Genomic DNA, 14,097 nt, shown 5'->3' with positions numbered 1-14,097 from the left:
CCACTTTAAATTGGCTGCCTATTCCATATGTTATCTTGCCCCCATATCAGTCACCAGGCTGATGTATTTAATTAGAAATGGAAAAAGGAGGGACGCCTGGGTGGCTCAGTTGGTTAAGCAGCTGCCTTCGGCTCAGGTCATGATCCCGGCGTCCTGGGATCGAGTCCCGCATCGGGCTCCTTGCTCGTCAGGGAACCTGCTTCTCCCTCTGCCTCTGCCTGCCATTCTGTCTGCCTGTGCTCGCTCTCTCTCCCTCGCTCTCTCTGACAAATAAATAAATAAAATCATTAAAAAAAAAAAGAAATGGAAAAAGGAAAAAAAAATCAAAATCATGAACTATTTAAGGAAGCTTTGACTAAAACTCCCAAGTATGGCTTTTGCGAGTCTTACTTCCCCAACTCAGGATGCTCCTTCTCACCCCCGAGACTGGATCTATTCACTTCATGTTCTCTATTACCTGAAAATTTGGCAGTTGAACACTCTAGTGAACAGCATTCTCATTTATCTTTTAGGTGTGTTAAGGTCTGATGAGTCATTTGTACCTTAGAATTGTAATCAGATTCTTTTTCATTGAGCATCTGGCCAGAAATCAGATATAATCAAAGAATGGGAATTTGTTGTTTGGGAGAGAAATGAGTAATTTTGAAATACAGAATGTTTTATTTCCTCTCTTAAAAAAAAGTTTGCAGTGGGGGTGTTGGGCAGCATGACATCATTGGGCATGGGAATAGAAGGGACAAAGAAATAATGGTATGATATCACAACATACTTAATCTCTCCTTTTAAGGATTTTATTTATTTATGTATTATTTGAGAGAAAGAGAGAGAGAGAAAGCTCAAGCAGGGGTAGGAGCAGAGGGGGAGAATCCAAGCAGACTCAGTACTGAGCACAGAGCCCAACATAGGGGTCTATACCTGAGCTAAAATCAAGAGTTGGATGCTCGACTGACGGAGCCACCCAGGCGCCCCCATACTTAATCTCTTTTTATGTGTTGTCCTTTAGTATTAACTCACTCATATTATTATAAATGTAGTAAGCTTTTGGGGGGCCAAACTGGGAAACCAACTACCATTTATTATACATTCTGTGGGTAGATGAATTCCAGGTTCTACATAATGAAAAGTATGAAAGCTCCTTAATTTTTTTTGTAGTATGTTCCTTTTTTAAGTGATGTAAATAGTACTGCTATGTAAATTCAGAAGGGATTATGTTTTTTTAAATTGAGAATTATAGTGATGGAAGGAGTTAAGGGAAAAGTAGAGCTCGAACTGGCAAATCCTTTTTATTATTTATGTAATGGAAAAGTGAAGAGGCCAGATGTGTATAGGTGAGGGTATGCTGTCTGAAGAAAAGAGGAAACTAGCAGAAGATGAGATTGGCCAACTAATATTTCAGTTTTCTAACTGAAAAGTCAGAATTCTTTTTCTAGGAGGGAAATATTTTTCTTCAGTACTACCTTACAATGCATATGTCATCATAAATTTATTTTTTGTTTTGTTTTGATTTGTGTTAGGCTAATATTATAACATGTCATGCTTTAAAAAATGAATTAAATCAAGTTCTCATTTATTTGATAGACCTTGAGTTTTCAAATTTTTCAAGAACTTTCTACTTTGAAAGTTCTTTTAGATGACTGGATCTCTTAGCAATTTATGTCTGATACCATAGCCTAGCTCTGTTAAATGTTGTAATAATGTGTTCTGTGGGCCTTGAGTTTTGAAAGCCAAGAAAATCTTCAAAGCACTCTATTTTTCATTCTGACCTGAGTATCTAGTAACTTAATCTCTTAAGAAGTTCACTTCTTAGGTGAAAAGATGTTGTTTTCTCCCTATCTGTGTTACTGTATGGAAAGTAAATTGGGAGATCATGAGAAGCTTCACTGAAATTTTCAATGCAAACATATTTTGTAAAACCAGAGTTAATTGTGTATAAAATTTCTATGTGGTTTTTCAGGCGACTCTACTTATGGGGTGTGTGTGTGTGTAGGTGTGTGTGCACGCATGCGTGAAGAAATGCAGAATCACTACCACGTGCTACAGTTTTGAATTTAGAATGAATGGATTTTCTTTAAAGTGATGTTTAATGATAATATATAGCACAAATGAAGATTTATAAATCAGAAAAAAAATTTAAAAGAACTCTATTTATCTATATCTGATATAGATATGGACCACAATATAAATCCTTATAAAACTGTATAACTTAAGCACCCATTGTATGTTTTCCAGTGGCTGCCATATCCAGGTGAATTTCTCTTTAAAGATTGTGTTTTAACTTGTGCTTCATAAAGGTTTTTTTTTAATATAACATCTCTGCCATCAAGTTGAACAGTATCTCCAGATTAATTAATACTGAAAATACTTAGAAAAGGTTTATGTGAATTTTTTTTTTATTTCTAAATTCACCATTTTGATACAGATACCCATGGTTTTCTTCTGTGTTTACATGCAGCCAGGAGCTATGGGCGGAGACGAGGTAAATTTTTTTTAATGAGATCTTTTGCTTGCCAAATTGTGAGTAAATATGAGTGTGTGTGTGTTTATATCGTGTGTGTGTAAAACAATAATTATTGTATGGTATGATGTTCTAGCTTATTTTAGCAAAATAATTCTCATCACTTTTATTATAGTTATTTTTTGTTGTTAGTTGGTAGTTTGTTCTTTTAATCCTAATAAAGACATAACAAAGACTATTTCTACCTGGAAATTTTTGTTACATGGTTTATTATGAATGATTGTGAGAGAATAAAGGCTAAGCATACATATATTTTTGTCCTTTATCTGCAGTGTTCTTTTCATACTACTTAGAAGGCAAAAGTTAGATCTTAGAGGATAATTCTTGATCTTAGTAGGTTGACTGGTGAATTCTTCTGTGTTATATCCAGAGGCAGATTTACCTTGAAGCTAAAGAAGCCTAAGTTTCAAGGGGAGCCCCTCCAAGCTCTTAACCTTATCTTTGTGTTCTTTTTCTTGATGTGGATCCCCAACTTGTATAGGCTCTAAGCCCCATAAAACTTGCATTCTCTCCTGATCACACCTGAACAAAATAATGTTGCTTTTATTTGTATAATGCTGTTCATTTCGGTATCTGTAGTTCATTCAAATAACTTTTTCAAGTAGTAGGCTAAACCTAATGTAGTGTTTCAGGGGAATATGAGATTTAGGGTCAAAGATCTAGGTTGTAATCACTGCTTTATTACTTCTGTCTGCTATCATCACATGTAAATCATGAAGTAGTAAAACCAATCTTATCTAACTTTAAGATTGTTAGTGAAATTATAGTTGAAAAAATGGGAGAGAAAAACCTATTCATGTACACTAAAAGCATTCCACAAATGTAAGTTGCTTTGAAAGTACTCACTTTCATTTCTTTTTTTAAAAAGATTTTATTTTTATTTATTTGAGAGTGGGGGAAGGGGTCGAGGGGGAGGGAGAGAGGGATGAGCAGACTCTGTGCTGAGCACACAGCCTAATGTGGGACTCAATCTGACAATCCTGAGACCATGACCTGAGCCAAAACCAAGAGTTGGACTCTTAACCAACTGAGCCACCCAGGCACCCCAAGTTCATAGTATTTTCTTATTTATTCTACCATAAATATTTGTTGAGTGGATGAAGATTGGCAGAATCTCGTATGTATTCAAATTACTACTCAAAACTTCTTTCATGGTGGAATCATATAGTCAGTTTTGTTTTCAAATCATGGTGAAGAAAAATATTTGTGTAGTTGGTTATTTTTAAGCTATGGAAATAAATAGCATTTAATATTTTTAACCTTACTGTTTTTTAATTGAAAGTATAGGCAATAATACTACTAAAAAATCATTTTGTACTATACATATAATTTTTCATGTTGCTAGAAAATTGGTTACTCTTGGGAAGGAGTAAGGAATGGACAGATTTACACAGCAAATAGACACCATCTGGAAGGTAGATAGCAGGGACTAGCCTCTCCTCTTCTTACACACTGATCAGTTACCACATCTTGTCGAGATTTTTCCTTTAGTGTCTTGGGCCTCATCCTTCCCTTTTCATTTCTGTTGTTTTTCACTTCTTTTGTTTTTTTCTTTCTGAAACATCATTTAGTCCATGTTGTCATCCTCCATTAAGGATCTCCATCATCTGCCTTCTCCCTGTTTCACCGGCCTCATCATCTCCATTTTCCCCACCTCACCTTCCCCTAACTAGTCTCTGTACTTTCCCACAGTCTGGCCATTGCACGCATGTACTGGCCTCCCTTCCTTTCATTTACTTACCTAACACCTATCCTTGGTTTGTGCATTTAAGCCAAAAAGCCTTATCTCTCCCATGAAGCCTTGCTCAGTGGCTTTGCAGGCAGTCTTTTCCTCTGCTTCTACTGCCTTTACTTTCTTCTTGTTTTTCCTGTATGCTCTGATTCTTCAACTGGAGATAAGTTCATTGAAGACAGTTGTATCCTGTGCCTACATATAATTAGCTCTTATTAAATGTTTATTGATGAGGATTGTTTTTGAAGTAACATCCTATATCTATGCAGACCAGAGTTTGGCATCATATATATTTTTTAAAGAATTTATTTATTTATTTGTCAGAGAAAAAGAGCATAAGCAGGCAGAGTGGCAGGCAGACACAGAGGGAGAAGCAGGCTCCCCACTGAGCAAGGAACCTGATGGAGGAATCAGTCCCAGGACCCTGGGATCATGACCTGAGCTGAAAGCAGATGCCTAACCAACCGAGCCACCCAGGTGCTCTGACATCATATTTTTTTTTTTCTTCAATGGAATTTTTTTTTAATTTTTTAAATTTCTTTTCAGTGTACCAGAATTCATTGTTTATGCACCACACCCAGTGCTCCATGCAATACATGCCCTCCATAATACCCACCACCAGGCTCACCCAACTTCCCATCCCCTGCCCCTTCAAACCCTCAGATCATTTTTCAGAGGCATCCTATTTTTAAAAATTATTTTATTTTTACAAATCATAGTATATTAAGTACCAGACATCAGGAATATTAAGATCACCTTTAATTTCTAAGTGCCTAAAAAAATTACTCTTCCTGTTTCTGTGTTACTTTCCTCCTATTTATTTGTAAAGTTTGACTTAATTGTTTTCACAAGCATGGTCATCTTTGCACCAAGTGTTAGGCTAAACACAGCCTAGAATGACTTGGTCCCTCCTCTCTGTAAGTCTGCAGTTCTGTAAGTCTGCAGATGAAGAAGATAATGATGAGAGAGCGAGAGAGAGAGAGAGAGAGTGTGTGTGTGTGTTTGTGTGTGAGAGAGAGAGAGAGAGCACAAGCAAGAACATTAAAAGACTGAAGGTTGACTTTTTGTAATGAGAAAAGAACAGATAGAAGATTCCCAAAGGTGAAAAAGAAATTGTCTTCCTTAAATATGGTGACATAGCATGTGAGATGGGGCAGGGGTACCTCATATCTTCTCTTATTTCCTAAAGCATACTCATCTGGGCCACTGCATAGTATACACTTGATGAATTGGCAGATTTCCTCATGCTCATTTATTTGTATAATCAGGGGTTATGTTATTGCTTGACTTCTTTCCTCCAAACAAAGCTTAGACTTTCCCAAAACATAAAAAATGAACTTGGCTGGAATTTAAATAAAAAATTTAAAAATTGAACTTGCTGATGTATGTTATTTTTAAGAATTACCTGTAACTCATATTCTATACATCACATACACATGTTGGTAAATATTTTAGGAATAGAAACCAAAGGGACTTACCTATGACAGTTTTGAGATCTGTCAATAAGGTTTAGGCTAGTGGACTCTTTCACTTCTCCTGATAAACATGGAAAAGCTTCCTGGAACAGATAGAATTTCAGGAACTATTTGGATAATGGAAGAGGAGTGGGAAGGAGACCTCACTAGGTATATGATTCACCTTAAAAAAGAAAGCTTTGCGGTGCCCCAGTGGCTCAATGGGTTAAGCTTCTGCCTTCAGCTCAGGTCATAATCTCAGGGTCCTGGGATTGAGCCCCACATCGGGCTCTCTGCTCAGCAGGGAGCCTGCTTTCCCCTCTCTCTCTGCCTGCCTCTCTGCCTACTTGTAATCTCTCTCTCTCTGTCAAATAAATAAAATCTAAAAAAAAAAAAAAAAAGTTAAGGGACGCCTGGGTGGCTCAGTTGGTTGGACGACTGCCTTCGGCTCAGGTCATGATCCCGGGGTCCCGGGATCGAGTCCCACATCGGGCTCCCAGCTCCATGGGGAGTCTGCTTCTCCTCTGACCTTCTCCTTGCTCATGCTGTCTCTCACTGTCTCTCTCTCAAATAAATAAATAAAATCTTTAAAAAAAAAAATTAAAATGTTTAAAAAAAAAAAAAAAGCTTCAAGGTGAGATTGGCATGACCAGATGCTTGTGGCCTATGTCCCTGAGTATATGCATTGGGAGCCAGCTAAAGAGGAGATATTTGCAATGAAAATGGTCTGAGCTGCCCTAATGAGCCTTTTTTAAACAAAAGGGAATACTCCTAGACAGAGATATATCAGGCTTTTGAAAGAGGGTTTCATGATCAAGTGACAAAAACAGGAAAGAACCTGGACATTAGCTAGAGGCTTAGCTGGAGATACAAGTATTGAAGAGTAGACCTTGGCAAACCAGGTACTTCTAGTAGTATAGTTGAAACAGTAGTAGAGAGACAAACCATAACAGACTCTTAATTTCATGAAACAAACTGAGGGTTGCTGGGGGTCGGGAGGGATAGGGTGGCTGGGTTTCAGACATTGGGGAGGGTATGTGCTATGTGAGTGCTGTGAAATGTGAAAGCCTGATGATTCACAGACCTGTACCCTGGGGCAAATAATACATTATATGTTAATATTAATTAATTAATTAAAAATTTAAAAAAAGAAACAGTAGTAGGGAAGCAAAATTAGATGTGTAAGAATTGAATTTGAAAATGAGTGATTATATATAAAGTATTTAAATGTCCAAGTATATTTCCTATTATACCCACTTTTAATTTAAAGATATGTTCCTTTAGAGAAATGTTGATTTCTCTTCCCATATTCCCTTATGGAATCGAAATAACTCCAAATAATTTTAACATTTTCTTTCTGGAGTATTTTGACTTTCAAAGCTTTGATATGTGCCTTCCTGTATAACTGCAGACCCTATTAGGAACTAGTCTATCAGATAGTGTCATAAAAGAACTTTGCCTGCACATTTTACACCAGATTAATATGTATGTTGTGTTTCTCATTTCACATGAGCTCTTAAGGTGTCTGGGAGACTTCCGTTCATAAGTAGGCATGTTGGCTGTTCCAGTGCTCTTGATGTGTAGTAGAATTGCTTTAAAATCAAGGAAAATATAGATGATCCTTTTAAACAATGTAAATGAGGAAATACAAAGAATGATCAGTTACTTTACTATTGGAGTTACTGTTGGGTTAGAGTTACTATCATAAAACAGATACTTCTGTATATATTTAATCCATAAAAATCTATTGACATGATATGAGGCATTAATCTTAGTTTAATAACAATGATTCAAAAAATCCAATGAAACAAACTTATGTGCCAAGTTGAAGTTGGATCTTTATGCCAAAAGCCTTCCTAAGGGTGGAGGGATCACACATATCAGTGATACTGTGATACAAACATGTCATTCTGCTAATTCAAATCCAGTTACATGAGTTTTCTTGTCTAAAGGAATGGTTGGTCCCTCAATGAAACGTGAACAGCTGAGGAAATTTCTGACTGTTCATGACTATATTATCTGAAATGTTACCCCTTATAGTAATATGGAAATTTGAGCATAGGAAATGGTGGGAGAATAAGATCACACTTTTTTGTTTTTGCAAGAAGTTGGCCTAGAGGGTCTTAAACAATGATGGAGGGGTTCTGGGCTGTCCACCTTAATTTCATTTATTAAGAATTTGTGTGCTTATAATCAGGTCAGATGCTGTACTGGACTCTAGGTGTGTTCTGTCTCCCTATACAGTGTTCATTCTAGTAAGAGAGAGACAATAAGTGAAACAAACATTTCCATATTCAATAATTGTGAAAAGTACTAGGCAAGAAAAATGGGAGGTTCCCTCTAACCTACGGTGGTTTTCTCTGAAAAGATATTTAAACTGAAACCCAAAGGATGGAAAGACAGGTATCTTTAAAGGAGAATTTTTATTGTGCAAATTTTCAAACATACACAAAAATGGAATAGTTTATTGAGCTGTCTACCCATCAGTTGCCTTCATTTTTGCCAATCTTGTTTCATATGTTCCCTCTTTCTTCTCCCTTAGTGTGTGTGTGTGTGTGTGTGTTTAAAGATTTTATTTATTTATTTAAGAGAAAGAGAGAGAGATTGAGAAGAGGGAGGGTTGGAGGGAGAAGCAGACTCCCTGCCAAGCAGGAGCCTGTTGCCAGACTTGATCTCGGGACTCCAGGATCATGACCTGAGCTGAAGGCAGTCGCTTAACGAACTGAGCCACCCAGGCGCCTGCTCCTGCCCCCACCTTAGAATGTTTTAAAGGGAATTGCAGACATTAAAAGACAGCTATTTTAAGAAGCTTGAGGCAAAGTATTGATAGATGCTGCAACATTGATAAACTTTGAAAACATTATACTAAGTGAAAGAAGACAATTATAAAAGATTGCGTATTGTATGAGTCCATTTTTATGAAATGTCCTTTCTGTTGACACAGAAAGTAGACTAGCCTTTGCCTAGGCCTGAGAGAGTTCAAGGAAAATGGAGAGTGGCAGCTAATGAGTTAAATGGATGAGTTGTATGATAAGTGAATTATATCTTCATAAAGCTTTTTTTTAAAACTTGGGGGATAGGTGAGGCCCGAAAGGGCTTTGTGTATTTGAGAAAATAGAGACCAGAATGACTGAGCTTGGTAGGAGAAAGAGGAGGGTGTATTAAGATGAAGCTGAAGGACAGAAGGAAATACAATCCTGCTGCGCTTTAGCTCCCGGTAAGGATTTTGAATGTGGTCCTAGTACAAGAGGAAATCTATGAATGTTTTAAAGTAGAGTCAAATGATCAGATTTATGTTTTTAAAAGGGGACTCTGGCTACCACTGTTTAAAGTGAAGTGAGAAGAGAAGTGGGCTGTCTACTTCAGAAAGAAGGCAGCAGTAGTCTAGGCAAGAGGTGATGGTGTTTTAGCATAGAGTGATGGCAATAGAGTTGGAAAGACATGAACAAATGGAAAATATATTCTAGAGGATAGAATGAACCTTTTTTAATGACATTAAACTGAAGAATTGAATGTGAGAAGTAAATAAGAAGGAAGACTCAAAAATGATGTTCAGCTTCTAGCTTGAGCAATTGGGTGAATTGTGATGCCACGTATTGAAATGGGACTGGGAGATAATATGTTCAAGGTAGATTTCAAGAGTTCATTTAAAAACACATTAAGTTTGTGATGCCTAAGAGATACCCACATAGTAGTGCCACGTAAGATGCACTTTAATATTTGTATATTAAGGTTTAATGAAAGGTTTTAATGAAAGGTTTAATAAAAGGAATTCTGCTCCCAGAGATTTGAAAACCATTCATCTAGTTCAAATCTCTCATTATATAAATGAGACTCAGATGTGTGAGATGTTTTGTCCAGGGTTACAGAGTAAAGCTGGGACCTGACTGTCCTGATTTTCAGGCAATTTTTTTTCCTTAGGGAAGTCATGCCTCATAAACCATTAAACAAGCAAACAAACAAACAAAAACCCCGGAACTCCTGAAGCAACTAATTTCTGAGCTACTTGCAAAAACTGAGATGAAAATGGTCAGGCTTGGAATGGAAGTACTGGGCCAGAAGTATGCTGGAACTGCTGGATTTACCACAGAGTCTTTGGTGGGAGCTTAGAGGGGAGGCCTGAGCCACTTTGGCACCCCATCGTGGCCAGTGGGCTTTTGTTTCCCCATCATAAGCTGCAGGAAAGGGAGCCTCCTAAGTAAGCAAGAGTTTTGGACAAGACTTTGTGCTAAGCTCATGCTTTGTGGGTTTCTTATTTTGTACTTTCTTTACAAGGCTCTTATCTCTTACAAAGCATTCAACATAGCTTTAAGTTACCTCTACTTTCAGAGATTATTTTTTCAATTACTGGACAAAAAAAACTTCATTCTGGTTATTAATTGGAAATAGATATCACAAACCAGACCACTGGTGGAAGGGAAAACCAAATGGCCAAACTGCAGCTGTTGGGAAGTATTCTCCTGCTTCTCTTGAAATACTCAATATTTTACATGAAAGTTCAGATTCTAAAGCATACTAATATGCGAGGTATATAAGAATATAATTTGGGGGAAGTAACATGGCTTACTTAAAATGTTTTGGTCCTGGGTGATTTTTTATTAAAGAAAAGTAGTATGTCAGAGAGATGCTGGCTAGTGAAGTAGGGTGCCTCATGGGACACAGTTTGGATGTAGCCTCTTCAAGTTTCAGTTTCTAGTAACACATATTGTGGGAACTAAAAATTTACTAGTCTTCCCAGGGATGATTTGTCCGGGGTGGGGGGGGATTGATTTATACCAACCAAATGAATGCACAGATACTAACCTCATGAGGAACCCTGGACAAACCAGAATACCAATGTTTTAATTTGCAGATGAAAGTAACAGAAGACAGTTTTAGTAGCTAATTATTTGTCTACTAGTTAAGGAGTCACAGTAGTACCTCTTCACAGTGGCGAGGTACTAAATTAATTACTAGAACAATCCTTCAGGAGCTTATAATTAGAGCATAAGGAAATAGGTGGTTTTCAGGCTATGGAAACATCAAATGAACCATTCTGTCCACAGAGGAGTAATCTTACCAGTATGATAAAATTCTCTTAACTTCTTTTGGTCTACACTTCTGTCTTTTAAACGCTTCCTACAGACTAACTTTTTGTTCCATCAGCACTTAAGGCAGTCTTATTATGGTATGGTTGACTAGATAATAGATTTTACATTCTGTTCTTTAACTTGACTGAACTTGGATGTTTCCCAAGGCTCCATATACTTCCCATAATATCACTTTCAGTGGATGCCTGCTATAGACAGTTAATCTCCATTTTAGTTGCTCTTAAACTTGAGCATAGGGATCACTGGGGAAATTTATTAAAAGTGCAGATTTTCAAATTTGAACCCCATGCACTCAGATTAAGTAGATTTGGGGATTGGACTCTGAGACCTATAGTCTTTGTTTGGTTGGTTTGTCTTTTTTTATGTTGCCTATGATCTCAAAGAGGTTTTGACTCAAGAATGCCTGTCTTGGGGCGCCTGGGTGGCTCAGTGGGTTAAAGCCTCTGCCTTTGGCTCAGGTCATGATCCCAGGGTCCTGGGATCGAGTCTCACATCGGGCTCTCTGCTCAGCAGGGAGCCCGCTTCTCCCCCCTCCCCTGCCTGCCTCTCTGCCTACTTGTGATCTCTGTCAAATAAAATCTTTTAAATTAAAAAAAAAAAAGAATGCCTGTCTTACTGCCTTTTTTTTTTTAAAGATTTTATTTATTAATTTGACAGAGAGAGAGAGCACAGGTAGGGGGAGTGGCGGAGGGAGAGGGAGAAGCAGGCTCCCCAACAAGTAGGGAGCCTGACATGGGGCTTGATCTCAGGACCCTGGAATCATGACCCAAGCCAAAGGTAGATGCCTAATGGACTGAGCCACCCAGGCACCTCTCCCCACCCCATAGTCTTAGTTTTTATCCACAGAGAAAACATCATGTATGTGTGGATTCTTTGCAGTTTCATTTCCTAGGGCAACTTAATTACTATATGGTACTCTAAATACTATTAATAAGAGGTTTGGTTTTAAAACCTTGGCAAGTTTTTTAAGTACCCATAACCAACTTTTAAAACTGTCCAAATTTTTACATTTAACTCTAGCTTTTATTTTCTTTGCCAGAATATTCTGGGAAGCTGTGGTTATATTGGTCATGCACAAAGAAAGTTCTCTTTGTTCTGGAACATCTTGAATATCTACTTCTCCTCCTCCTTCACGGCACTTGTTCAAGATTTCCTCATCTCTTGTCTGGACGGTCCCAAATTTCTACAGACTCTCACCCCATCTCCTCTTTCCCTGGGTGCAAATTGCTGGTGAAAGTGATGGTAGCTATTGTAGGATGTGAGGTAGAGGGAATCACATGGTCATAGGCATCTCAGAAAAGTCATTCTGACAGGATGGAAGATGAATTAGATGGGAGTATCAGTCTCCAGAGTGAGGGTTTTTTGTTTTTTTTTTTAAAGCTAGTATTAGAAGGAAATATTGACTTGGAAAATGGGGAAATTCCCTATTGCTTTTGTAATATAAAGTATAGAATATAATGTCTGACACATAGAAGCAATAGAAAAGGTCTCAATTTCCTAGGACATGGTTCCTTCTTTTGCCATTCTCACACCTGCGTGCTGTGTTCCAGCATATACTTGGAACAGTGTGTCTTTGCATGTACTGTTATCCTTTTCTGGATGTTGCCTCAATATTTATTGAATACCTTTTCTGGCCCTCATTTGGATGTGAGGAGATAGTGGTGAATAAGATTAAATTGGTCCCTGTCCTAATAGAGCTTACTTAATGGAGCTGGGGAGTGAAATACCACATAAAAACCCACATGATAGTATAATGGTAATTGGGAAAATTGTCAGGGGAAGTGCTATGAGTGGATAGAAAAAGGAAGCTAACCTAATCTAGAAGTTCAGGAAAGTTCCACCTGAGGAAATGATTCTTCAGTTGAGACTTGAAGAATTGGTGGGAATTAATTAGAAAACTGGGGAGTTGGGAGGAGAGTATTTATTTGGGAGATGGGGGAAACACCTTTTCCTTGGTACCTGAGGCAAGAAGGAATCATCAGGAAATTCAAAGGAGGTCGGAGTGATTGGAAGTTAGTGAACCAGACAGAAGGAGAGAGGCAACAACTGTGATATAGGAGACTGCATAAGCCTTATAGAGTGATGTTTTTGTACTTTACTGAAAAACAGTTTGATGTTATTGAAGGGTTCTAAAGATGAAGGTGGGGAGTGTGGTTATGGGTTCAGATTAATATTTGAAAATGAAGACTTGGGCTGTTGTGTGGAAAAAGCCTTATGGGGTTCAAGAAAGAAACCAGTAGACTAAATAGGCTGTCATATAGACTTGTTGGAACCCATTAGTTCAGGGCAGAGATGATGATGATCTGGAACCCAGGATGTTAGGACTGGAGATGGGAGAAGTGAATGGATTGAAGAATTACTTCATAGCTTGAATTGATAGAAGCTAGTGAGAGAGAGATTAGATGTGGAGTAATAAATAAAGAAAGAAAAGAGTAAGAGATGTCTCGGGGGAGTCCTGGATTTCTGGATTGAATTGAGTGTGTTTAGTCATTTCTGTTGAGATTGAAGGGAATGCTAGAGGACCTGGTTTGGAGGGAAAGGTCAAAGCTGTTTTGAAAGTTCTGTCTCTGTGGATTCTTGTTCTTTACCTTAGAAACCCCAACCCCACAAGATTCTGCTCAAGGTGGCCTTCGTGTGAAATCACTCCAAAGGTCTCCACCCACCCCATCTCCCATAGGGCAGTAATAGTGCTCTTGGTATCGTCTTCATTTAGTACTTAATTTTTTCTGTCTTATACTTAGGCACTTGCCTATCTCTGACCAGACGATTTCTTTGTCAAGAACTTTCAAATAATTCATATTAGTTTGGTGATTCTAGAATATAGATAAATATTTCTTCAAGTGTTTTCCACTGAGTTGCATATGTTAACTTTTTTTTTTTTAAATCTTAAATCCAGGTACTGCTGGGTCAATTTATTATACTGCAGAACTTTTCCCAACCGTTTATATTCTGATATGGATTGTGAATGTCTGGGAAGGGCATAAGGTGTGCAGTATTTTCCAGTATTATTTAGTTGTCTCCCCCCTCCCTGCTCCTAGCAGCCTTTGTTTCCTGAGCATTTCATGTTACTAGTTTGAGGGTAAGAGATGGGGATAGGAGTTTTCTGTGGGAAATGCTGATTTGGGTGTGTGCGTGTCCCAGAGTAAGCACATAACTCACTGAATGTGGACCCCGTGGGAAGCAAAATCTGACAGTTGTGCAAGTACATCTCTGGATGTCTTTGGGAAAGTCATTCTGCCTACAGTTGCTGCAACTCTGTTTTACCCCCAGTGATCAGAACAGAATTCACAGGATGAGAATTTACTG

General features: G+C 38.0%; 1 protein-coding gene across 11 annotated transcripts in view; it reads left to right on the top strand.

Moving 5' to 3' along the window:
* Positions 1–14,097, top strand: part of CPEB3 (cytoplasmic polyadenylation element binding protein 3) — a 190,696-nt gene that overhangs the window by 99,925 nt on the left and 76,674 nt on the right. For 7 of the 11 annotated variants that reach the window (XM_047701458.1, XM_047701464.1, XM_047701456.1 and 4 more), the window contains one exon: positions 2,420–2,476. The exons of 2 other annotated variants lie outside the window; for them this stretch is intronic. In XM_047701458.1, coding sequence (XP_047557414.1) covers positions 2,420–2,476 — 57 coding nt within the window. The remainder of the gene's footprint in view (positions 1–2,419; positions 2,477–14,097) is intronic. 2 more of the 11 variants (XM_047701465.1, XM_047701457.1) reach the window with 1 other exon arrangement.

This window comes from Lutra lutra, chromosome 14, assembly GCF_902655055.1.
Source record: "Lutra lutra chromosome 14, mLutLut1.2, whole genome shotgun sequence".
In the NCBI taxonomy this organism is placed as follows: domain Eukaryota; kingdom Metazoa; phylum Chordata; class Mammalia; order Carnivora; family Mustelidae; genus Lutra; species Lutra lutra.
This window is presented reverse-complemented; position numbering and strand designations above follow the sequence as displayed.